This window comes from Podarcis cretensis (genome assembly GCF_951804945.1).
Source record: "Podarcis cretensis genome assembly, chromosome: 5".
Classification (NCBI taxonomy): Eukaryota; Metazoa; Chordata; class Lepidosauria; order Squamata; family Lacertidae; genus Podarcis; species Podarcis cretensis.
In genome coordinates this window covers 80,173,180-80,198,410 of record NC_137174.1, presented here as the reverse complement: position 1 = coordinate 80,198,410, position 25,231 = coordinate 80,173,180, and the positions used below count along the sequence as shown (strand labels likewise).

The 25,231-nt window shown below is 44.0% G+C and overlaps 1 protein-coding gene across 14 annotated transcripts in view; it reads left to right on the top strand.

Annotated features, from left to right (window-relative positions):
- The window catches only part of PLCH1 (phospholipase C eta 1), a 150,778-nt gene that overhangs the window by 79,311 nt on the left and 46,236 nt on the right, over nucleotides 1-25,231 (top strand). For all 14 annotated transcript variants that reach the window (XM_079977547.1, XM_079977548.1, XM_079977543.1 and 11 more), the window contains 6 exons: nucleotides 1,401-1,530; nucleotides 6,766-6,936; nucleotides 17,512-17,605; nucleotides 19,388-19,591; nucleotides 22,351-22,471; nucleotides 24,292-24,463. In XM_079977547.1, the coding sequence (XP_079833673.1) occupies nucleotides 1,401-1,530; nucleotides 6,766-6,936; nucleotides 17,512-17,605; nucleotides 19,388-19,591; nucleotides 22,351-22,471; nucleotides 24,292-24,463 (892 nt within the window). The remainder of the gene's footprint in view (nucleotides 1-1,400; nucleotides 1,531-6,765; nucleotides 6,937-17,511; nucleotides 17,606-19,387; nucleotides 19,592-22,350; nucleotides 22,472-24,291; nucleotides 24,464-25,231) is intronic.

The window sequence follows — 25,231 nt, the reverse complement described above, 5'->3', positions numbered from 1 at the left end:
GAGAGTAGCCACTAGTTCAAATGCTTTAAAAAAATACATTTATGGATGTTAGCTACAGTGAAACAGAATCTCTCTGGTTTAGAGGCAGTGTTTTCTGAATACTGGAGGAAGAGGAGGAGTTGTGCACAAGCTTACTGCACTCGTTCCCATCAGGATGAACTAATGGTAGGGAGTGTCAGTGGCGTAGCGTGGGTTGTCAGACCTGGGGCAAGGCAAGTAATTTGCACCCCCTAACCCGTGGATTTGTGCCCCCTAACCCGTGGATTTGTGCCCCCTAATCCTAACCCCCAGATGTTGCACCCGGTGCGGCTGGCCCCCCTGCACCCCCCACGCTACGCCACTGGGGAGTGTTAACTAGGATGTATTGAAAGCAGCATACTTCAAACTATGGCCTTGGCTCATTTCAGCAAATCCAGTATAAGGTTAACCACAGTTCTTGGCTTAAAGAGAAAAAAGAACTGTGGTTAGTGGAAAAATGCACATAAGTGCTGAGCGGGGGGGGGGGGGGGGGGCATACAAGCCAGAGGCTCATGTATGTATTGCTAAATTGTAGGGCCTTTTCAGTTGTAGCCCCACATCTATGGGATGTCCGCCCTCAGGAAGAAGGTGTGGCCTAGTTGCAGGTGAATTGAAAATGAAGCCAGCATTATTATTTGAATCCATTTTTTTCATTGTTGCATCTTGGTTACATTTTAATTGTTTGTTTTAAGGAGTGTAATGTGGATTTATATTGCCATGTACATTTGCAGTGTGTGTCAGGAAACTGCTATCAGCTCAGAGGCGAGAGATGGAGGGGCAGTTGAGTTACAGGGAGCCTCCAAAAATCTTGCGAAGCAGTTCCTCTTCCGGCGAGGAGGAAATCCCCACCTCCAGTGGAGAAGAGGTGCAAGGACCAGAGGATGCTGGTGAGAGCCTTAACACCACTTCTGGGCAAGCCGGACAGGAGGGAAACACTCCCTTGCCATCGCCCATCCTGCGCAGTAGTCTGAGGTGCAGGGAGGGATGGAAACGGTTGGGGGTAACGAAACTTTTATGTTGGGGGAGGTACAAAAAAAAAAGACCACTCCCGGATTCTGCTAGTGATTGAGCCAGACATGAGCTTTGGGGCTCTTCACTGTAAATAGTTTGCACCAAAATAAAGCCTGTAAAACACAGGTCGGAGTCCTGCCTGGTTACTCTCGAGCAACCGCAACAGCTCCTGAGAGTGTGTGTGCTGTCCCTTGTGGGGAAAATATCGTGTGTGAACTGTTTCTCGTTGCCACACCCCAAGTAGTGTGTTTGTCAGCCTGAGCCTGGTTTATATAACTCACCTCTTTCCTTTTGCATTCTTCAATAATTCAAAAGCAAAGCTAGGAACATTTTGGTACAAGCCTTTTACCCTTTCCTTAATTCATCTGCACTTGGGTGAAGCAGACCTTTCAGGAAGCAGACAAGAATGGTGATGGCTTGCTGAATATTGAAGAGATTCACCAGTTGATGCATAAACTCAACGTCAGCCTGCCCCGGAGGAAAGTAAGACAAATGTTTCAGGTGAGCATCTTTCCTTGCCCTCCCGGGAGCTTGAGTGTTAGTCTCGTGAAAGGTGAGAATCCCGAGGGTATCGATGAAGATTAATGGGCAGGCTGTGGGATGCCATTAATTGAAGAGACGATGGGGACAAGCTAATCATTGTGGCCATGTCAGCATCTGGCTCTTGCTGGACTGTTGACATCTGGCATCAGGCCTCTCTCAAGGAATTATAACATTTAATTAATTGCAGGCTGCAGGCTGAAATCTGCTTTGTGTTGAGGCCAGTGATTGATCGCTCTTAGACCCAGTTGCTTTGAGTGTCCTCTGTATTTAGCTGCACTATTGTGCTGTGAGTTTCCTTGAACACAGCAGTGCTATTTCCCTTCTCATTCTGCACCCATAACTTAACAGCTCCCTAGTATTAGAGCCATTGCAGTGTAGCGGTTACTGTTGGACTTTGGGAGGTCTAGATTCCAATCCCCCCTTAACTAAAAATCTCACCTTGGCCCAGTTACTCTTTATCTCTCAGTCTAAGCTACCTCCCTGGGTTGTTTTGAGGATACAACTGCATGGGATATGGGTGGTGTTGTGGTCTAAACCACTGAGCCTCTTCGGCTTGCCAATCAGAAGGTCAGCGGTTCAAATCCCCATGACAGGGTGAGCTCCCGTTGCCCTGTCCCAGCTCCTGCCAACCTAGCAGTTCAAAAGCACACCAGTGCAAGTAGATAAATAGGTATCACTGTGGTGGTAAGGTAAACAGCATTTACGTATGCTCTGGCACTCATCACAGTCCTTCATGCGCCAGTAGCGGTTTAGTTATGCTGGCCACATGACGTGGAAAGCTGTCTGTGGACAAGCGCCGGCTCCTTGGCCTGAAGCAAGATGAGTACCGCACTCCCTAGTCACCTTTGACTGGACTTAACCATTCAGGGGTCCTTTACCTTTTACCTTTTCACAACAAGGAGGAGAAGAACCATGTATCTCACAAATGTGAGGATGTGCAAACAAGCAAATACCAACTTTAATGGGATGGAACAGCATTTATTACATATGTTTTGAAACTCCCACTGTGTGTTGAGATGGCTGCTCTTTCTCAGGAGCAGGGGAGATAGGCAAGGGAAGTGTGTTTTGAAAGTTTTGCAGGCAGATTAACCAAAGGTACTGTGATTGTGAATCACATTCCCTTTATCTCTTTGTGTGGCTGTGGCGGGGCAACTTTCAGCTCTCCAGCAGTTATGGAAGGCCATGCTGCCTTTATAGCATCCACTCATTAGGTTTTTTTAAACAGTCTTGGAGTCTTGCAAGGGGGTTGGCTCCTCCAGAGAGCTGGGTCATGGCTGCGCCTTTGTCCCAAGACTGGCAGGGGTATAGCTGTCCTGGTGGCAGCAGCACCATCCTCCTTTTTAATCTGAGGAGGTTCAAAGAACGTGTGAACAAATTCTTTGTTTGCATGCCCTGTATCTTTCCGAGGTAAAGGAGCTCAACAGCCCACACCCAAATGCATCCCACTCTTTAATTTGATGTGTAGGGGAAATCTGTAATGATGGTGGATTTGGACTGTGCTTTTTGACACTGCTCTCGGGTCTTTATTTCCTGCAAGAACTGTGTCCTGATCATCTTCAAATAAACTCAAACGTGCAAGCAGCAGTTCATGCCTAGGGGCTTCAACTGTTTGGGACAAGTGCTCCGTTGCATGGAACCCGTACATGTGACCAGATGCTTGCCTGTTTGGATTCCTCTGCAGAAAGCTGTGCCCTACTCAATGGTTGCTACACCTGGATGGTGGGAGCAGCACGAAAAGTGTGCCTGCTCTGTCCCCACTCCATCAATATTACATATATGCCCTACACATGAGTATCATTTGAACGGGGCTAATAAGGGACGCAGGTGGCGCTGTGGGTTAAAGCCTCAGCGCCTAGGGCTTGCCGATCGAAAGGTCGGCGGTTCGAATCCCTGTGGTGGGGTGTGCTCCCGCTGCTCGGTCCCAGCGCCTGCCAACCTAGCAGTTCGAAAGCACCTCCGGGTGCAAGTAGATAAATAGGGACCGCTTACCAGCGGGAAGGTAAACGGCGTTTCCGTGTGTGGCTCTGGCTCTGGCTCTGGCCAGAGCAGCGATGTCACGCTGGCCACGTGACCCGGAAGTGTCTCCGGACAGCGCTGGCCCCTGGCCTCTTAAGTGAGATGGGTGCACAACCCCAGAGTCTGTCAAGACTGGCCCGTACGGGCAGGGGTACCTTTACCTTTAATAATGAGGAACTCTTTTTCCACGCTGCCTTCTGGAATGGCTTTCAGCCAGCTGCCTGAAACTTAGCAGGGAAAGCCAAACTTCCTTCATTGAAAGCTTGTTACTCCAGGGACTTAACTACACAAAAGAAGAGTGTACTTTGGAAGAACTACTGTGAAATGTTTTGTAAATCCCAAGCAAATCCTCTTAAGCAGATGCTGAAAGTTGTTGGTTTTTTTGAAAAATAAAAAAATCCATAATAGCATGTAGTAGGTTATGCACCTTTCTTCCCTCAGGACAGACTCAAAAACAGCAATCAAAAGTAGAGTTAGCGTTTTGATATTTCTCCCCCTGAGTCCTCTGTTGTTGTAGGCTTTTAATGTTCTTGAATAGCATTTTGGCAGCAGAAATAAAACAATTTGAGACTGTGGAATTCCACTCACCCCACCCCCCCAGCCTCCCACAATTAGGTGTAAAATTCAGAGGCAGCACTGTGCTGATTTTCATTCAAAGCCTCACATTTAAGCCTCACATTTAAGGCTGCTATACATTTTCTTGGGTATGAGTCCCATTCAACTCAGTGGAGCTGGAGATCAATGTATTTGAAGACATTACCTTTGTTAAATTATTTTATTTTGTTACCTTTCCTTTCAAGAAACTCAAGGTTGTGTCAGCGATTTCCCCCTTTTCTCTGCACAGCAGCTCTGTGAGGGCTGCTAGGCTTGAGAGATAGTGACTGGCCCAAGATCACCCGGTGAGCTTTGTGGCTAATTTGGAGTTTGAACCCGGGTCTCCCTCCAAATAGTCCAATGCTCTAACCATGCTGAATCTTTTGTGTGGGATTTAGCAGTGGACATTTTGAATGATCAGTGTCGCTTTCGTAGTTATCTCCCGCTTGGACTACTGCAATGTGGTCGACATGGCGCTACCTTTGAAGGGGACCCGGAAACTACAACTAATCCAGAATGCGGCAGCTAGACTGGTGACTGGGAGTGGCTGCTGAGACCATATAAGACCTACATTGGCTCCCAAGTATGTTTGCGAGCACAATTCAAAGTGTTGGTGCTGACCTTTAAAGCCCTAAACAGCCTCAGCCCAGTATACCTGAAGGAGCGTCTCCACCCTCATCGTTCAGCCTGGACACAGAGGTCCAGCGCTGAGGGCCTTCTGGCTGTTCCCTCACTACAAGAAGTGAGATCACAGGGAACCAAGCAGAGGGCCTTCTCAGTAGTGGCGCCCGCCCTGTGGAATACCCTCCCACCAGATATCAAGGAAATAAACAACTATCTGACTTTTAGAAGACATCTGAAGGCAGCTTTGTTTAGGGAAGTTTTTAATGTTTAACCTACTATTTGTTAACACACTATGTACAGACAAAAGCATAATGCTGTCCGTTCTCTCCAGCTCCTGAGAGAACAACAGGCACAAGTGAAAGTGAAAGTACATTACAAAGTACATACAGCGGAAGAGATAAGACTGTCTTCCGTTTCCCACACCCTTCTCAGACAGGCATGTGATTTACACCAATCACAAATGCAGCATTGGAAGAGCAAAATTGCTAACATTATCATCTTTTTCATATTCTGTTGGGAGCCACCCAGAGTGGTTGGGGAAACCCAGCCAGATGGGTGGGGTATAAATAATAAATTATTATTACTACTACTACGATACTACTATTATATTTGAATGCAGTCAACTCTATCCCGTATTCCGGGAGATCGGGATTCCTTCCAGTTGAGCCTTTAATCCTTTTTTTGATCTCCATCACTTGTCTGTCACAGCCCATTTTCTGCTACCTTGGCCTCCCTTCTGGCTCTGGCTCTGGACCCCACTTCTGGCATCTCTCCCAGCTTGTGACTCACGTATTTGTCCTCCACTGCTGCCTAGCTCTGGTGACTCAGGCTGCTGCTATGTAAACAGTGCATGCATTTAGGTTGACACACGCAGCAGAGGCATTTGAATGTCCCCCCCTGGCTTGGTGTGTTGTTGGCATACGAAACAGCTGCTGAATGACAATCACAGGAATATCTGGGATTTGGGATTGGTTGATGCATCAGGCTGGTTTGCCCATCACACCAAACCATAGCTGGTTCCAAACCATGGTTTAACCATGAATGGCTTCCTTCTCCTCTTCTGTGCATTACACAACCAAGCCTTAGTACAGCATTTCGCTTGAAACAAGTCACAAAGTATAAGTCAGGAGGTTATTTCTGGATTACTGCTCGTAGTTTATTTGGAAAAGAATAAGAAGCAAACCATGATTGAGGTTTTGCAACATAACAAACATGCCATGCCTTGTTTGTGCCACAGTGTGGGAAGGTGTGTTCATGATTAAACCATTGTTTAAAAAGAAACTATGGTTTGGCATGGCATGTGAAGTGATTCATTGGCTCATTGTGGATCTACACACAAGGAAAAAAATGATATCAATAAGTCAGAATTTAAATTGTTATCGCAAAAGAAAAAAAACGCTATGGGAAAACGCTTAGAAATTTCTTTTGCTCTCTGGCACCATCTGGTGTTGCATGTTTAGAACACATTCAAAATGCTGTTTCTTGACTAATGTAGCTGAGTCCTCAGATAAGATCCCTAGGTTTGTTATAGTTTTGTCTGACGTGTGAATTTCAAGCCACGCTTATGGTCATCGTTCTGCATTCAGAGGTTGCTGTAGCACAAAGAAAGGTATGAAATGGAGTGCTAAGAGGGTGGAAAACAGAAGCAAATAAGCAGCTCAAAGTATGGTTTGCCTGTGGTGTGTTTGGAAGCTCAAACTGTGGTTTGGAATTCTAAATGATGGTTATACAATGGATGGAGAACTTTTTCCCCTCCAGATTTTGTCAGACTCCAGGTTGCATCTCCAACCAGTGTGGCCAATGGTCAGAGTTGATGGGAGTTGTATAGCAACATCTGGAGGGCCCCAGGTCTAAATTAAGTCTGAATTGAGTCACATGGGAATTCACAATTACCTTTTCCTACTGTGAACAGCCTGCCATGCTACCCAGCATACATAATTGGTTATGCTTCTTCCTCAGGAGGCCGACACAGATGAGAACCAGGGAACCTTGACCTTTGAAGAGTTTTCTGTGTTTTACAAGATGATGTCATTAAGGCGTGACCTCTACTTACTGCTTTTGAGCTACAGCAACAAGAAAGACCACCTCACTGTCGAGGAATTTGCTCAGTTTCTGAAAGTGGAACAAAAGGTAGGAAAACCAAGAAATAAATGTAGATTCCATCTTTCCATTCACGCATATCAAAATGTCTTCTGCTTCTGTCTCAATGTCCAGCCTCGAAGGCTTTTGAGATGGAGAAAGTGAAGTCAGCCGTACAAGGAAGAAATAATTTTGCATTCATTTGTCTTGAAAATATTTACCAATTATTTTCCCTTGTTTTTGGACCCCTTGACAGATATTGATATTGACAGTCTATAAATTGTTTATTGATTCTATATGGTCTTTATTGTCCTGCTTTTGTTATATGATGCCCTGGGAATCTTGTGCCCTATACATTTGTTAAATAAATGGGCGCAAGTGCCCTTTTCTGGATCTTGAGCAATCAGATGTCCTCTAGCAGGCAAAAACATGAGCTGCCAGGTAAAAGGTAAAGGTACCCCTGCCCGTACGGGCCAGTCTTGACAGACTCTGGGGTTGTGCGCCCATCTCACTTAAGAGGCCAGGGGCCAGCGCTGTCCGGAGACACTTCCGGGTCACGTGGCCAGCGTGACATCGCTGCTCTGGCGAGCCAGAGCCGCACACGAAAACGGCGTTTACCTTCCCGCTGGTAAGCGGTCCCTATTTATCTACTTGCACCCGGAGGTGCTTTCGAACTGCTAGGTTGGCAGGCGCTGGGACCGAGCAGCGGGAGTACACCCCGCCGCAGGGATTTGAACCGCCGACCTTTCGATCGGCAAGTCCTAGGCGCTGAGGCTTTAACCCACAGCGCCACCTGCGTCCCATGAGCTGCCAGGTAAGGATTTGCAATTCTTACCTGTCAGCAAATTTAGTTTGGCAGAGTGAAGGATTCTCCTGTGCTGGAAAAATAACTTTTGCACCAAATATGTTTCTATAGCACGGAGAGAGGTATACCGTATTTTCCCGTGTATAAGACGACCCCATGTATAAGACAACCCCTATTTTTGGGAGCCCTCAACAGTTGTTGAGCTTCTTTTGTAAGTTCGCTGAGCTGTTGAGCAGCCTTTCGAAGATCCCCCACTCTGGCTGATGGAACTGGTGCCGTAATACACCGCATACTGGCACTCACCAAATACTCCTCCTCAGCCAGGAAGAGCGGGTAAGCAGCCCCCTCTCTGACATTTCCCTGCTACCTCCATGGCACCAGCCCTCGCTTACATAGCATATTAACCTGTGTATAAGACGACCCTCAATTTATCACACACACACACACACACACACACACACACACACATAATCAGAAAAAGGTCGTCTTATACATGGAAAAATACAGTACTTTTAAAAGGCTGGGACTTTTGAGGGATCCAGTAAGGCAGATTGTGGACTTCATTAATATGTGTGTGGGCCACGGGCAGTAGACACTGCCCACACCTGTTGTAAATAATTGGTTTTTTGTTTCACTGCTGCTCCCGGCTTCTGCTTGTCATCTGTTGTTCATTACCAATACATTTGTCAGCTGTCAGGCACCCAGCCTCTCTGCCCTCTCCCCATCGCAATTCCGTAGGTGCTTTTGGAGTGAACTCATGCAAGGCAGTCGTATTGTTTCCATTACTTCACCTTGGATCAGTGGCTTTGAGAAACACCTGCCATCCATTCAAAGGACCATGGGCATTGTCAGCATTATGGAGACAAGGAGGGGTTCCAGTGGGATGGGCAGCTCACTGAGCCTTGACCTGCTGCCAATGAGTAACAGAAGATGTGTGAGAAACACGGAGGGTAATGAGAAGGCTGCTGCTCACTGACCAGTTGAAGTTAGTCCAGTACAACGCTATGCAGCCAGGGTGCACAGACTCCATTTTATGCCCTTATTTTTTGCCCAAGCCCTGGGGCCAACCATGCAGGGCCAACCACAGCCTTTTGGCTTGAGGGCAGGGAAAACATGTCACGCCATCTCCGGAGGAGGAAAGAACTTAAAACACTTTGCAGAGTTTCAAAAAAAATAGACCAGAGGAAATTAATACAGTGGTACCTCGGGTTACAGACGCTTTAGGTTATGCGTTTCGTGTTGCGCACTGCGCCGAACCCAGAAGTACCGGAAGGGTTACTTCTGTGTTTCGGCGCATACGCAGAAGTGCTAAATCGCGCTTTGCGCATGCGCAGAAGCACCGAATTGCGACCCGCGCATGCGCAGACGCGTCGCTGCAGGTTGCGAATGTTGCATGTTGCGAACGTGCCTCCTGCACAGATCACGTTCGCAACCTGAGGTTCCACTGTATTTCATCCAGCAGAGCTTTACTGCTACTGAAGGCAAATGAGCATAATGGTCACAAATCCAATACGTTCAGGATTTTCACAGTCCATAAAAATCCAGTTGCAGCACTTACAATAGAATTTACAATGCTGATAAGAAGTCTAAACCTTAAGGATATAGCGTACAGAACAGAATCCTGAACAAAGAGACAGAAGGAGAAAGTGAGTGAAACCCAGGCTCCTTCTGGCCCTACTATTATAGTCATCACGACTTTGACAAAAAGATAACATAATCAGCTTAAACCAGCTGTACTTAGCTTCCCAGAAGGAATAATCCAAACAAGAACTCTCTGCCTGTTTACTTCACATAGAAAGAAAAGCTTTCCAGAACACTCTTGAATTAATCAGAATGGGAACAATCTCTACACATCAGATCAATACTTTCTGCACTAAGAAATGCAAACTGACAAAACAGTCTATTTTGCAGTATATAGTTGTTGCATATTTCATAGGATCATAGTTGGAAGGGACCTTGAGGATCATCTAGTCCAACCCCCTACAATGCAGGAATATGTAGCTGTCCCATACGGGGATTGAACCTGCAACCTTCGCATTGTTAGCATCATGCTCTAACTAGCTAAGTTATCCAGGTTTGCTGCCATGAAGCAGCATTAATAAGTAAGGAAGAACCCTGCTGGATCAGGTCCAAGGCCCATCTAGTCCAACATCCTTCCCTGATTCCCTCTCTGATTAAAAACAAGTAATATGTATATTTATTTTGTTTGCAAGTATCCTATGGAACTTTCACCACTCTAGGAGGTGAGTTGGTTCATGATGAAATCATTATCACACTTTTCCTTCAAGGAGTTCAAGGTGGTGTACATGGCTCCCCTTTTTTGCCCTTTTCTCCTCATAAAAACCCTGTGAGGTAGGTTAACTGAGAGAGTTAGTGACTGCCCCAAGGTCACCCAATGAGCTTAATGGCTGAGTGGGGATTTGAACCCCTGGTCTCTAAGGTCTCCATCCAACACTAACCATTACTACAGAATATGGACGGACTCTCTTTTATCACCTATACTTATCACGGTATAATATTTCTAGAACACTTTATTTGATGATCACAGCACCGTATAAAAGAATACATAAATTACTTCCTAAAGAGGAAAAAATCTTAAGCCAGCCTCCCCCAACCTGGTGCCTTCTTGATGCTTTGGCCTAGAAAACTCATCAGCTTCAACCAGCAAAGCTAAAGACTGTGATAATGGCAGGAAAAGCTGGAATAATAATAATAATAATAATAATAATAATAATAATAATAATAATAATAATGTACCCCACCCATCTGACTGGGTTGCCCCAGCCACTTTGGGCGTATATAAAAACATAATAAAACATTAAAGCTTACAATGCTTCCCCTTGCATTGCTGCCTTCCTAAATGTTATGTAATGGAAAGCTTTCCCTTCCATTTTTGTTTAATTTTTGTTTAACCACAGTTTGTCCTTTTGTATAAACAAACAAACAAACAAACAAACAAACAAACAAACAAACAAACAAACAAACTGTGGTTAAATTTAACTCTGGTTTGTTTGAAACAAGCTAACTTTAAATTGCCACATTTTGAATCCTGTGATGAATGCAGAAATGCCCAGGGCACTGTCTGGTCCTATTTTTGTTGCATGACCGTCACTTTTTAAGACCCAGTGATGTTTACATGGTACTTAGTCAAATCTAACTAGGCCTCGGTCCAGTAGACCTGAAGGAGCATCTCCACCCCCATCATTCTACCCGGACACTGAGGTCCAGCGCCGAGGGCCTTTTGGCAGTTCCCTCGCTGCGAGAAGCCAAGTTACAGGAAACCAGGCAGAGGGCCTTCTCGGTAGTGGCACCCGCCCTGTGGAATGCCCTCCCAACAGATGTCAAAGAGAAAAACAACTACCAGACTTTTAGAAGACATCTGAAGGCAGCCCTGTTTAGGGAAGCTTTTAATGTTTGATATATTACTGTATTTTAATATTTTGTTGGAAGCCGCCCAGAGTGGCTGGGGAAACCCAGCGAGATGGGCGGGGTATAAATATTAAATTATTATTATTATTATTATAACTAACTAGCTGGGTAACGACAAGAGAGAAATTCTTTCTCCAACCCTGCAGTGTGTCTCCATGGTTGTGGATTGCCCTCCCAGCACCAAATTTGATGTCTCTTCAGCACAAGAGAAAAACCACTCGTTGCTACAAAACTCCCCATCCCTTTTCATTATACTTTGCACTGCTTTAACTCTGAGAATTTCTTTTTGCTACTTTGTCTTCTGCCTTACTTTTTTCCACTCTTTGCTTTAAAATGATTTGCTTTGTTTTTATAGTTGTGTTTTTGCTGCATCCTAATTGCATTTTATTATAACTCTGATGGATTTGTTCTGTCTTGTATGCTGCCTAGCTACTGTTAAAAGGCAGTTTATGCACTGAATGAATGAATGAATGAATGAATGTGGTGGCTGGTTGGATTCCCAGATTTAGATTATATTCCTTCTAGTCTTCCCTGTTTAACCTTGCTGTACTTCATACCTATTCCCTCTGCACAGATTAAGAAACTCTGAAGTCCCTAGTTCCTTACATCTTGGACCAAATACTGCTTTTTCTGGGGGATAATTTTACTCCTGCAGGTCTCACATTCTGATCACCATGTGGATTAAACCAAGATAATTCAGATTAGCTTCAGCACCTGCGAAATGCTGAGCTTATTATTTAACTATGTCTGTAATGTATATATGTAATGCTCTGGAAACCAAAAGGCTTTGACATCCATACTAATCTCATGAGCTGAACTGTAAGTGATAAGTACAGCTTGACTTCGCTTGGAGAATTGAATCTGTAGAAATGACTAGATATTGAAAACGTTGGGTTCTGATCCAGCTACACTGCAGTGCTGTTGAGCCCCATTGATTTCCATGGGAAGTGTTATACTCCTCTTTCCACAGAAATCAGTAGAATTTAAATATGCTTCATTTTGACTAAATTTTGCTGAGTCCTTGTAAGATTTTCAATTTATTAAATTAGCACCCTCTTAATTGCAGTAATTGGGATGCAGGTGGCGCTGTGGGTTAAACCACAGAGCCTAGGACTTGCCGATCAGAAGGTTGGCAGTTCAAATCCCCGCGACGGGGTGATCTCCCATTCCTCGGTCCCTGCTCCTGCCCACCTAGCAGTTCAAAAGCACGTCAAAGTGCAAGTAGATAAATAGGTACCGCTCTGGCGGGAAGGTAAACGGCATTTCCGTGCACTGCTCTGGTTCGCCAGAAGCGGCTTCGTAATGCTGGCCACATGACCCAGAAGCTGTACGCCGGCTCCCTCGGCCAATAAAGCGAGATGAGCGCCGCAACCCCAGAGTTGGTCACGACTGGACCTAATGGTCAGGGGTTCCTTTACCTTTACCTTTAATTGCAGTATGCATATATATTAAAAATATAGTCCGCCCCCCCCCCCAAGGTCTGAGGGACAGTGGACCGGCCCCTGCTGAAAAAGTTTGCTGACCCCTGTATTAAATGATGTGATGAACCATTTTATTATATTATGAACCTGAATCATGTGTTGCTAGGTACTTGAATTTAGAACCACTGTGCCCAATTAAAGTAAATTATGCAGTCCTGATCCATTACTTCACCGTTGACCTCAGTACACTGCTGTTGCATACCAAATGGCAGAAAGCATATTCCCCACTACTGAAAAACTGTAGCTGTTCCCCACTCATCAAGGATTACAATGCAGGACATTAAGGGGCAGATCTGAAAATTAGCAGCTCTTATCATAGATCAAGCTGATCTTGAATTCTGACAAGACAGGCACTGTGTGTTGTGTGGTTCCTGTGTCTGATAAGTTGGCCAATTGCCTGCCCTGGATAGGGATTGAACTCTCCCGAGTTGATCACATACTGCTTGACCACAGTAGTTTAGACCAGGGGTCAGCAACCTTTTTCAGCTGTGGGCTAGTCCACTGTCCCTCAGACCATGTGGGCGGCTGGACTATATTTTGGAGGGGAGGGGAAATGAACGAATTCCTATTCCCCACAAATAAGCCAGAGATGCATTTTAAATAAAAGCACACATTCTACTCATGTCAAAACACCATGCAGGCCCCACAAATAACCCAGAGATGCATTTTAAATAAAAGGACATATTCTACTCATGTAAAAACACGCTGATTCCCAGACTATCTGCAGGCCGGATTGAGAAGGCAGTTGGGCCGCATCCAGCCCCCGGACCTTAGGTTGCCTACCCATGGTTTAGACACTGTTGACTTGAGATTGGATTCCTTCCCTTGTAGTTACTGCAGAATGCTAAAGCACATTTATTGACAGGAGTGAAAAGGCTTGTTCATATCTCAGTTGATTAAGCCAGAATATTGCTGTCCAAGTTGTTCCATAAACACACACCTTATGGAGTCATTTGTACCCCGCCCCCTTTATTGTTTTTGCTGAGAAACAGGATGCAAATTTGACAAACAAATACCTAAACCACAAAGATAAAACAGTTCATCAAAATATGGGCACAGAATTGGAGAAGATGGTGTCTTTGAGAAACTATTGCTAAAAAACCCACTAATCTTAGAGTCTTAAAAAAGAAGAAACTCCACTCTATCCTTTAATGGTGGATATTTTTACTACATATCTCCTGGGCAATCTGATTTTGAAATGTTAATTATCTTTTTCATTGATATGCTATGTGTACAAATATGCTAATACAAGTATGAATAGTAACCATTCTAGAGGGTATTTCTAGAGAATCTGTTTTAAGTAATTCAAATGTAGATGAGAACATGAAATTTCTTTTCCAGCAGGAAACAAATGAAATCAAAGCACAAAGAAAAAGATAATGAATATTATAAATGAGGTCAATTTTGGATTGCCAAGGTTTTAGTGAGACAATATTTGAATGAAAGGAATCTGGAGAAGCATGGACAACTCCCCCTCCCCTTCGTCATGCTTATGCGACGAATATTATACACTGCATTAAAATGCCATTGAAATCCAGCTGGGATAATAGGTCCCTCTAGAGTGTGTATTATGCTGTAAAATCACACATGTTCTTAATGGTTCTCACAGTTGCTCCTCTCTTGTCTATGACACCTTAACTGTGTAGTGCTTGGAAGAATCAAGGCTTCAGCGAATGTCCTGAAATCTGCCCCTGGTTCAATGTTTCGTGTATCCTCCAGTGCAAACACAGATCTCCTTTACAATGAGATTTCCCCATTCACTTGAGTTCTGTGGAGTTTCCTTCACCGTTGAACGGAATGAGGGAGTCCTCTGTGGAGGTGCTCCAACACACTGGAGCTCTCACACCCTTCAGGAATAGTTTGGCCAAGTCAACCAAATCTATAGACTTGCTGGGTTCCATATAGCCCCTGTTTCAAAGCCGTTGCATTGACTGCCAGTTTGTTTCCAGGCTCAGTTCAAGGTGCTAGTGTTGCAAAGCCTTAAATGACTTAGGCCCTAACTATCTGAAAGAATAGTTCCTTCTGGGAGTCTAGTGAGCAGCCTGAGAGTCATTTTGGGCTCACAGCTGTCCATGGAGGCGCAGGTAAATTCTGTATCCAGGGCAGCTGTTTACCAGCTCCATCTGGTATGCGGGCTGAGACCCTACCTCTCCACAGACTGTCTTGCCAGAGTGGTGCATGCTCTAGTTATCTCTCGCTTGGACTACTGCAACACGCTCTACGTGGGGCTACCTTTGAAGGTGACCTGGAAACTACAACTAATCCAGAATGCCGCAGCTAGACTGGTGACTGGGAGCGGCCGCTGAGACCACATAACACCTGTCTTGAAAGACCTACATTGGCTCCCAGTACGTTTCCGAGCACAATTCAAAGTGTTGGTCTGACCTTTAAAGCCCTAAACGGCCTCAGTCCAGTAGACCTGAAGGAGCATTTCCACCCCCATCGTTCTGCCCGGACACTGAGGTCCAGCTCCGATGGCCTTCTGGTGGTTCCCTCAGTGCGAGAAGCCAAGTTACAGGGAACCAGGCAGAGGGCCTTCTTGGTAGTGGCGCCCGCCCTGTGGAATGCCCTCCCACCACATGTCAAAGAGAACAACAATTACCAGACTTTTAGAAGACATCTGAAGGCAACCCTGTTTAGGGAAGCTTTTAATGTTTGACAGACTATTGTATTTTAATATTTTGTTGGAAGCCGCCCAGAGTGGCTTGGGAAACCCAGCCAGATGGGCGGGGTATAAATAATAAATTATATTATTATCATTATTATTATTATTCTCCACGGACTCTCTTGGGTGTTTAAGATCAACAGAGGGGGCCTCTTGGTAGCTCTACTGCCCTCAGAAGTTTGAAGGTGGTGGCCCAGAATCAGGAATTCTCTGTGGCAGTGCCTATGTTGTACAATACCCTCTGCACCTTCCTCATACGGTTCCCACTGCACACAGAAGATGCACCTCTTTGACACCCAAGATATGTGTTTTCATGGAGCTTGCTTATTCCTGCAACTGTAATTTGGTCTAATTGCTTTTAATGTTGAATTTTAAATTGCTGTAACCCTCCCTGGGGCCAGGTGGTAGAGGCTGGGCAATAAATAATGCTAATATAGGGAAATTAAGTTGATCATATGTGGTAGCCAGAAGGCCTTATTTTCTCAAGAGAGAATCCATGTTTTTAGATTGCTGAGGATGAAATTTAGGAGGGAGGATTAAATGGTAGAGCCTGGAGGGGAGGGTATATGACTTTAGCTGCTGAAGAATGCTCTGTCAGAGCAGGACAGTGTGCAATCTCTACTTTGCGGTGGTCATGTTTCATACGTGCCTGGCTGCCCTGCTATATTTCTAATAAAGACAGAACAGCCAATGGTGGTTTGTGTGTTCACACACACATTGCATATAGCCATTGTGTAGTCCTAGCCTTCCAGTCATCGCTGACTACAGTCCCCCTGTAATTTCAGATCTGCCTGTGGGTTTTTTTGGCTGGAAATTCTTAGAACTGCTGCTTTAAAAGGACTACCCGCCACAGTCTTGGTTGGCTGGTATAGCAAGGCCCCATACACAGACAGACGTTGTGTTTGTTGTCAGCCTCAGGTGGTAGACATTGCTCATTATCTGTTGGCCTGCCCCTTATATAGAGACCCAAGAGATCACTTTTTGAAACCCCCATTTACACAAGCTAGAAGGTACACCCCAGCAGAAATGGTTCAGTTTCTTTTGAGTGACAACAATAGCTTCGTAGTACACAGAGTGGCTGGGGGGGACGGGACAGGAAGCTAGATAAAATCTCTATAAATTGTTTTGGGGATTTGGAAGCTTAATCTGAAATCAAACCAGATTTAAGCTTGCTGGTGTCTCTGGTAATTTCTCTCTTACATCATGGATGTTTGGTTATATTATGGATGCATGTTCTGTGTTACTTTATTAATACTATTGCTACAACTTTGTCATGGCCTTTGGCTAGAACAATAAACTTATCAACTAAAGAACTAAAAGGACTGGTGAGTGGGGAGTGAGAGTAAGGGATGTTTCACATGCTTTGATTTCCAGAAAGTGTCCTTAAATTGGCACAAGACAGTCTCTCTCTCTCCCCAACCTCACATGTTATGGTAGAACAGGGCAGGGGGAGGGATAACTGTTCAAACTGTTAAAATCGTTGTCCTTGGAATCAGCAGCCCAGACTTTTCCCACCACCACAAGTGCACCTGGAAGCATGTATTTTAATGCTCTGCAGTGAATTGAAGCTCCCCACTTTGCGAGTGTGAATTTTGTTGATATACCACCAGAAAGCAACATGAGAGCCAGTGTGGTGTAGTGGTTAAGAGCGGTAGATTCGTAATCTGGTGAACCGGGTTTGATTCCCTACTCCTCTAGATGCAGCTGCTGGGTGACCTTGGGCTAGTCACACTTCTTTGAAGTCTCTCAGCCCCACTCACCTCACAGAGTGTTTGTTGTGGGCGAGGAGGGGAAAGGAGAATGTTAGCCACTTTGAGACTCCTTCGGGTAGTGATAAAGCGGGATATCAAATCCAAACTCTTCTTCTAGCTACTTCTTCAGCAGTGGAAAGAAGAGTGATTTGGCCCTAAGATACAATATTGAACCAGGATTGAAAGCTTGGCCCAGACAGCTCTTCTGCTCTGACAGATACAGCTCTAGTAGTGATCACCAATTCTCCACAGTGTTCATCTTTAGAAAGATAGCCAGGATGCTCATGGGGGAGGGGGAAAGGGCTAAGACAAGAGTCCCCAGCTCTCTAAAAGGTCGTTGAAGAATATTTTTACTGACAGTTGCATTCATGGTTGGCTGCGTGCTGAGTATGACCAAGGGATTTCCAACGAGATTCTGAGTCTGGCAGTCAGTTTTGGCATGTTGGTCACATACTCCACAGGATCAGAAATGTATCATTGCTGTCTTTGGTGCAGATGAGCAATGTGACGACCGAGTATTGTCTGGACATCATAAGGAAATTTGAGGTTTCGGAAGAAAACAAGACCAAAAATGTTCTGGGTATAGAAGGTAACATCTTTCAGATTTCCCCTGTTTACTTAAATGGCATCTTATATTGCTTTCATGCAGCAGTATTTTCTCTGTGGCAAAGGTTTGGTATGAGATTTATGTGTGAGAGCAACCAGCTATTATAAGGATTGCCAATGTGGCCTTCCCTCAGGCACTCGGGGTCTTCTTCCCCTTTTTAAATTAGACTTGAGAGAAGCATTTGGTTTTTGCCAATAAAAATGATTGTGGTGTATGCTTTGCACCCACAAGAGTTTCTCTAGCTTGACATAGGAAAACAACAATAAAAGGTAAAAGTTTGCCCATTGGCCCCCAAAGGTTGCTGACCCCAAAACTGTTCTATAATTCAATCCCAATGGTACTTCCAATGGCTCTTCTAATTTTCCATTCCCACCACCCATCCCAAATTCTGTTACATCTACACTCTTAGGCAGAAGTAAGGGTTTGTTGAGTGCACCACTCATCTGGATGGGAAATTGCTCACATAGACAGCGGCTGCACACGCAGTTTGCCTTTTTAGTCCCAGCGTGATGTAGTGGTTAAGAGTGGTAGATTCGTAATCTGGGGAACCAGGTTCGCATCTCTGTTCCTCCACATGCAGCTGCTGGGTGACCTTGGGCTAGTCACACTTCTCTGAAGTCTCTCAGCCCCACGCACCTCACAGAGTGTTTGTTGTGGGGGAGGAAGGGAAAGGAGAATGTTAGCTGCTTTAAGACTCCTTAGGGTAGTGATAAAGCGGGATATCAAATCCAAACTCCTATTCTTCTTCAAAACCTTGTGCTAGAAAGTGGAATTTCTGCCCATGAGCTGTTTGGTTTCAGTTCTCCCCTTTCTTCTCCCTCAGTAGCTGATAAACACGGCTCCCTCAACCTTAAAAGGCCTCTATAGATGCATGCCATTTTATCTTGTATGCAGAATTCCAAATTGTTCATAGTGGAAGAGAAATAATTCTCATACCCACAAAAAACTAAAGATGATTCTCCCCCCCCCCTCCGCCGGGACGGTTGTTGAGTAAATTCCGATAGGAAGGACAATGACTAGCGGAATGATTTTGTTGACAGAACAGCAGTAGTCAATGTGAGCAATCTTGCCTGAATCTGTACATTGAAATTGGCACAGTGGAGCTCTCTAGGGTCTGAGAGAATTTTCCCTCCTTTTCCTCCCCATAAAGCCTGAAGAAATCAGGCAGTCTGAAAGCAAGCTTAATAAACAGGGTTGGGTGTTTGGGGACCTTCATAGCCTTCTGTTGTTGCTTATTTATTATTGAAGCTCTCTTATATAGCTCTACTTGAATCTCTTTTTCTCTCTCATTGTTACTTTTTGGGTTTTTTTTTTAAAAAAGATGTGAAGACTCTATTTGGTGTTACTCCTTTCTATTCCTTGGTTTCAACTGAAAGTAGCTATTTTTCATTACATTACTGATGAGAGAGGTTGGACCAGGCATAGGCAAACTCTGGCCCTCTAGATGTTTGGGACTACAGTTCCCATCATTCCTGACCACCGGTCCTGTTAGCTAGGGATGATGGGAATTATAGTCCCAAACATCTGGAGGGCTGGAGTTTGCCTATGCCTGGGTTAGACTTTGGCTTTAATTGGTGGAGGAACCCATGGGAGGGTTTGGTGTTGTTTTTTGAAATTGTGCCCCCCCTTGTTTCCTGACCCTTTCTTTTTTAATTCCCTATCCCCTATACCTCCTCATTTATTTCCTCCAAACACAAAGCCCAAGCATGATTCATTGGATACTTGGGCAAGTTTATTATCTCTCTGTTTGTTGCTCCTTCGAAGGCTTCACAAACTTCATGCGCAGTCCCGCCTGTGACGTGTTCAACCCGCTTCACAGTGAGGTGAACCAGGATATGGATCAACCCCTTTGCAATTACTACATTGCTTCTTCTCACAACACATACCTAACTGGTGACCAGCTTCTGTCTCAGTCTAAAGTTGAGATGTACGCCCGAGTTCTTCAAGATGGATGCCGATGTCTTGAAGGTGCCCTCTTTTTCTTTATTTTATATTAGGTTGGAATATGTTGGGTTTTGGTAAACTGCTTGCTTACATCTGAGTGGTATGTAATTCTTTTTTAAAATCAAGTCAATAAATATTTCTGTAGGGTTTGCTCTAAGTCTAAAGGTTAATTCCTCAGACGAGGTGTGTGTGGAGAGACAGACAGACAGAGAAACTATGCTGCACACGGATCAACATTTGATCTGGCATATCACTATATTTGTAGCAAAACTAGGTGGTTTACTGTTGAAAAGCAACAGGAACGAAAAGCCCCCTGGCCACATACAATCTGAAACGCTGCTTCTTTCATTAGAATGTAATGTGATGCTGCAGTAGACTTGTTCCAACACTCCTGCTTCTCCTTTTTTCTTTTTTCCAAAAATGAAATCTATATTGAATCTGCTGAAATGATTCTTTGCAGTTGTTTGTAAGCAGCATGGTGCCATTCAGAATGTTAGATTTCTGAAAACTGAATTTGCAAAGCACAGTGTAAGTGGTTCACTTATATGCAAAGGAGACGGTTTGAAAACATCACTGCTAAAACTGAGTTTGGTGTTCATTCATATGCGTATGAGAAACTCTGTTAGCCCTTTGGCAAGTTTAAAGTAATAATACTAACCCTTTTAAATCAAAATCCAATAATAAAGTCATATGAGCATTCTGTTTTAGATAAGGTACTGCGTTACTATCTCCGTTAGCAATTGAACAAGATTACTTAAAAAAAGAATTCCCCAAGCAGAGGTGATGCTAAATATGTCAGGAGCAACCGCTTAAATAAATATAAGTAACCACATTATTATATTAATAGCCACATCATTTTTTTAGTCACTTTGGGGTGGGGTGGGGGTAGAATAATAGCAGGTGTGGTGGTGATTTTCACTGGGGCTGCAACAAACAGTGAGGGTTTTTTTGACCCTTTCACTCCCACTGTTATGCTGATAAAAAGTGCCCCGTGCCCATAGCTGTCAACTTTTCCCTTTTCTTGCGAGGAATCCTATTCGGAATAAGGGAATTTCCCTTTAAAAAAAAGGGGAAACGTTGACAGCTATGCCCATGCCTGCTATGAGCTCCTAGGAGGGAAGTTCCCGCTGATTTGATTTGGCACATAAATATTGATTTCTATCAGTGTAGAAAATTCTGCAGTTGTCTCAGACAAGTGCACCAGCTCTCATTTATTGGACTGATCATGGCATATGCCAGTAATTCTGCCCAGAATGTGTTTGTTGTCAAAACACAAACATTTGAAGTGACATGAAATTGTAAGCTTAATAAGATATTATTCCAGCCTGATCCGGAATCTCTTGTTGAATTCAGTATCAATGAATGGACCTCTCTGTGTGCATTTCCCCCCTGCATCTTCCATGGAAGTAAAGTTGGCACGGGAGCTCTGGGTGCATAATGCATTCTTTAAGATGTGATTGCTTAATTAGGGAGCATACGTTGAATTCTTTGGAATATTGCTTGGAGCACTGAGCACAATGGAAGCAAATGGGGCTGGGACTAAGTACCTATGGGTATAGATTCAGGTAGGTAGTCGTGGGGATACCTATGGGAATGTTAAGGGTAGTAGAGGAGAAGATATATTGATTAAATATTATCATTCCTTCACTCACGCTAGTGAGTCATGCAGTAGAGCAGATTCACCTCAATATAGCAGAAAGCTAGTTTGCAGATTCATTGGAATCTCTTTAGTTAAGCAATATTATTCCTGGTGTTCCCTTTTAAAAGAATAAAGACACAAGAGTCTTTCCTTAAAAGTAACAAGAAGTTTCCTCACATTCAGTTCACAGTATGATCCCTGAAGGCAGACTTTAGCCTGTAGTTACAGAACATAGTGTGAGTCCATGAGAGCCAGCAAATAGCAAAATACATTAAGAGAACAGCATCAAGAGAAGAAAATGGCAGCATGGTATAGAGAGAGAGAGAGAGAGATGGCTGTGTGACTCAGCTCTTTTATGAAGTCAGCCAGGGTCACACCCATCTCGCTGGTCACACACAGGGGGAGGATGCTCCAGACCAGTGGAACAGGAAGTTATACTGGCTGGAGTAACATCCCCCTGCCTGTGTCCACTCTAGGAAAACAAGGAATGTTGTATTTCACTGCTCCAATGATTTACATCTCACAGTACCAACAGCCAATTTGGACTCGAGAGGCATGCTAGGAATGGTTGACTGAATGGTTAGATAGTCTTAAGTGTACATGCATCAAGGTGAGGAGGTCCCTTTTGTGTTAGAGTATTTTTATATAATTCAGATCTCCTTCGACTGTCCCAACATATGACTTTTCCAGAGAACCAGACTTGTGCCATACATATTCATCAAATACAGGACCAAATTAACTACCAGATGGTGGGCAAATGATCAAACTTCCATTACAAAGATATGATTTTTTTGTGCGTATCCCTCCCCCCAATTCAACTCTAGCCAAGTAAAAGGCTATAGTCAGAGCTCTTACTCGGACTTCTGCTTTAATTTTCTTGGCAGGTATCCTTGCTAATTACGCTTGATGATAATGACAGCAGAACAGTCAGCTTTAATCATTTTGCCAGCATGAGATTGTGGAAAAGATGAGACTTGATGCATGTAATAAGAGAATGTTCATTTGTTGAGCAGGATTTCCACAGGATTTCTTTGTGTGCATGCTTGGAATACCTCTTCTTCTCCCATTATCGTGAAAGAAAAAGGGGGAAAGTTTATTCTTTGGAAGATTATTTATTTAATGTGCAACTTTCTTGTCTCAACAGTTGACTGCTGGGATGGTCCTGATGGGGAGCCAGTTGTGCATCACGGTTATACCCTAACTTCCAAAATACTTTTTAAAGATGTAGTGGAAGCAATCAACAAAAATGCCTTTGTTAAGAATGAGTAAGTATAGCAGGGACTTTGAACAATCCATAGTAGTACAATTGTACCTTGGAAGCCAAACGGAATCCGTTCTGGAATTCCGTTTGATTTCTAAAACGTTAGACTTCCAAGGTGTGGCTTCCGATTGGCTCCTGCAGCCAATCGGAAGCCACAGAAGCCCTGCTGGACGTTTGGCTTCCAAAAGAAGGTTCTCAAACTGGAACACTCACTTCTGGGTTTGTGGTGTTCAGGAGCCAAAACGTTTGACTGCTAAGCTGTTCGTCAACCAAGGTATGACTGTACATGCATTCAATGTACTATAATGCCATAATCTCCTGTTATTAAAGTCGCACAGTGATTAATATAATATTTCCCTGTTGCTGTGTTGGGCAATAGATATAGAACACAATATAGATTTTAACCTCTGGTAAAAACTCTGGAAAAGTGACTTGAAATTTACAGCATGTTATTCTTTGAAGGCGAACTACTTGAAAATGATTCACAGGTGGTATTTAACTCTGAGTAGGCTTGCTAAGATTTACAAGACAGAATCAGATAAGTGCTGGAAGTGTAAAAAGGTGGAGGGAACATTCTTTCATATGTGGTGGACATGTAAAAGGATAAAAGACCTATATGATCTATAATGAATTGGGAAAAAAAAGTTTAAAAGTACTTTCCCAAAAACCCAAAGTACTTTCTCTTGGGGATAATTCAGACTGAAATTCCCAAAGGTTACTTATGTACGCAACAACTGTGGCCTGTGTTTTGTTAGCCCCAAAATGGAAAACGAACGAGGTCCCAGCCAAAGAAGAATGCCAACTTAAGTTGACAGAATATGTACAACTTGCAGACTTAACATATAGAATAAGAGAACAAGAAGAACATATGTTTAAAGAAGATTGGAAAACGTTTATTGAATATGTGGGAAATATTTGTGTACAGCTGAAAATACTGGCAGCATTAAGATAAATTCAACAGTGTAAATAAGTTTTGATGGATGCAATAATGGAATAGTGAATAGTATAGTTTTTGTAAAATATGCAGGGATTTAAGATATGTAAAATGAACCATGGAAAGAGATGAAGGGAAGTCATTGATATATTAAGGATGTGTATTTGAAATTGTAAAACAGAAAAAGTGCACAGTGTAATGTTAATCTCTCTCCCTGTTGCTGTGTTTGTGTTGACACACAACTTTTTAAACTCTGGAATTCTAGAGTTGGAACGGATCCTGAGGGTCATCTAGTCCAACCCCCTGCAATGCAGGGATCTTTTGCCCAACGTGGGACTCGAACCCACGACTCTTAGATTACGAGTCTCTGTGCTCTACTGACTGAGCAATGAGAGTCACAAGCTCTCCAACAGCCAACTGCTTATTATTTTTATTAATATTATTTATTTAATTCATATACCGCCCTGCATCGCAACATCTCTGGGCGATTCAGAGAATAAATTACAATAATTCAAGTTTTGCCTCCGTCCTCTTCCTTACAAGAGGCAGCGCTGAGACTAAGGGTTGGGGGGCGGGAAGGAAACTGATACGCAGCATCGCTCCCTGGATCGGATGCAAGTCAGAAGACAGGCAGGTGAAGGCAGACTGAGGTTGGTGGAGACATGATGTAGGTTTCTCAAATTTGGTATAGAGTGGAGAAAGTGGATAGAGATAAGTTTTTCTCCCACTCTTCATAATACAAGAGCCTGGGGTCCTCCAACAAAACTGAAGTTATGAAAACCAACACACCGCAATCATTCTGTGTTGTGCTGTGATGGGCTAGATGTTTGTCGAGATAAATTTTTGAGACCTTGGGGGTCCCTCCCCCTCTTCTCCCCTCTTCCTTTCAGATTTCCAATTATATTGTCTATCGAAAACCACTGCAGTATTCAACAGCAAAAGAAAATTGCTCAATACCTCAAGGAGATTTTCAGTGACAAGCTGGACTTGACTTCGGTGAGCGCGGGGGATTCCAAGCAGCTTCCAAGTCCTCAGAGTTTGAAAGGCAAAATCCTAGTCAAGGTAAAATGATGTTTTGTTAGTTGCTGAAATGTTGCCCCCTGCTGCCCTCACCTCTTTCTGTGTTCCTTTTGAAAGGTGATATTTCACCCTCTGTAGTTGTGCTGAGGCTTAGCATGCATTTGCCAGAACGACGAGATGTATGTTTGTTCCAGAGACTAAGGTGGGATTGCCAGGGCAGCGAATTCCTCTCCCAACTTGCCCTGCACTTTTCCTGTACTGCAAAAAAAGCTATCAATTTATTTGTATTTGCCTCTGCCTGGAAATGAAGGCACTTGTAGGAATGTAGCAGGGTGGGGCAGAGACTTTCTATTACTAATATAAGTTAATTTTCTGTATATTTTTCATTGTGAGAGTTTTACACTCACAGAGGAATAAAAGGTGTCAAGCATAAAAATGTAGTACAGTGGTGCCCCGCAAGACGAATGCCTCGGAAGACGAAAAACTCGCTAGACGAAGGAGTTTTTCGTTTTCTTAGCCGCTTAGCTCCGGGGATAGCGGGGAAGGCGCGCGCCTTCCCCTCTCTCCCCAGACCCCTTTTGAACCATGGGGCGGCAACAGGGAGAAGCGATTCTCCCCGCTGCCCCTTCCCTTGCTTTAAAACAGGTCCGGGGACAGAGGGGAAGGCTCGGCGCTTCCCCTCTGTCCCCGGACGGTCTCCATAGGAACGCATTGATTGATTTTCAATGCATTCCTATGGGAAACCGTGCTTTGCAAGACGAAAAACTCGCAGGAAGAAAAAACTTGCGGAACAAATTAATTTCGTCTTGC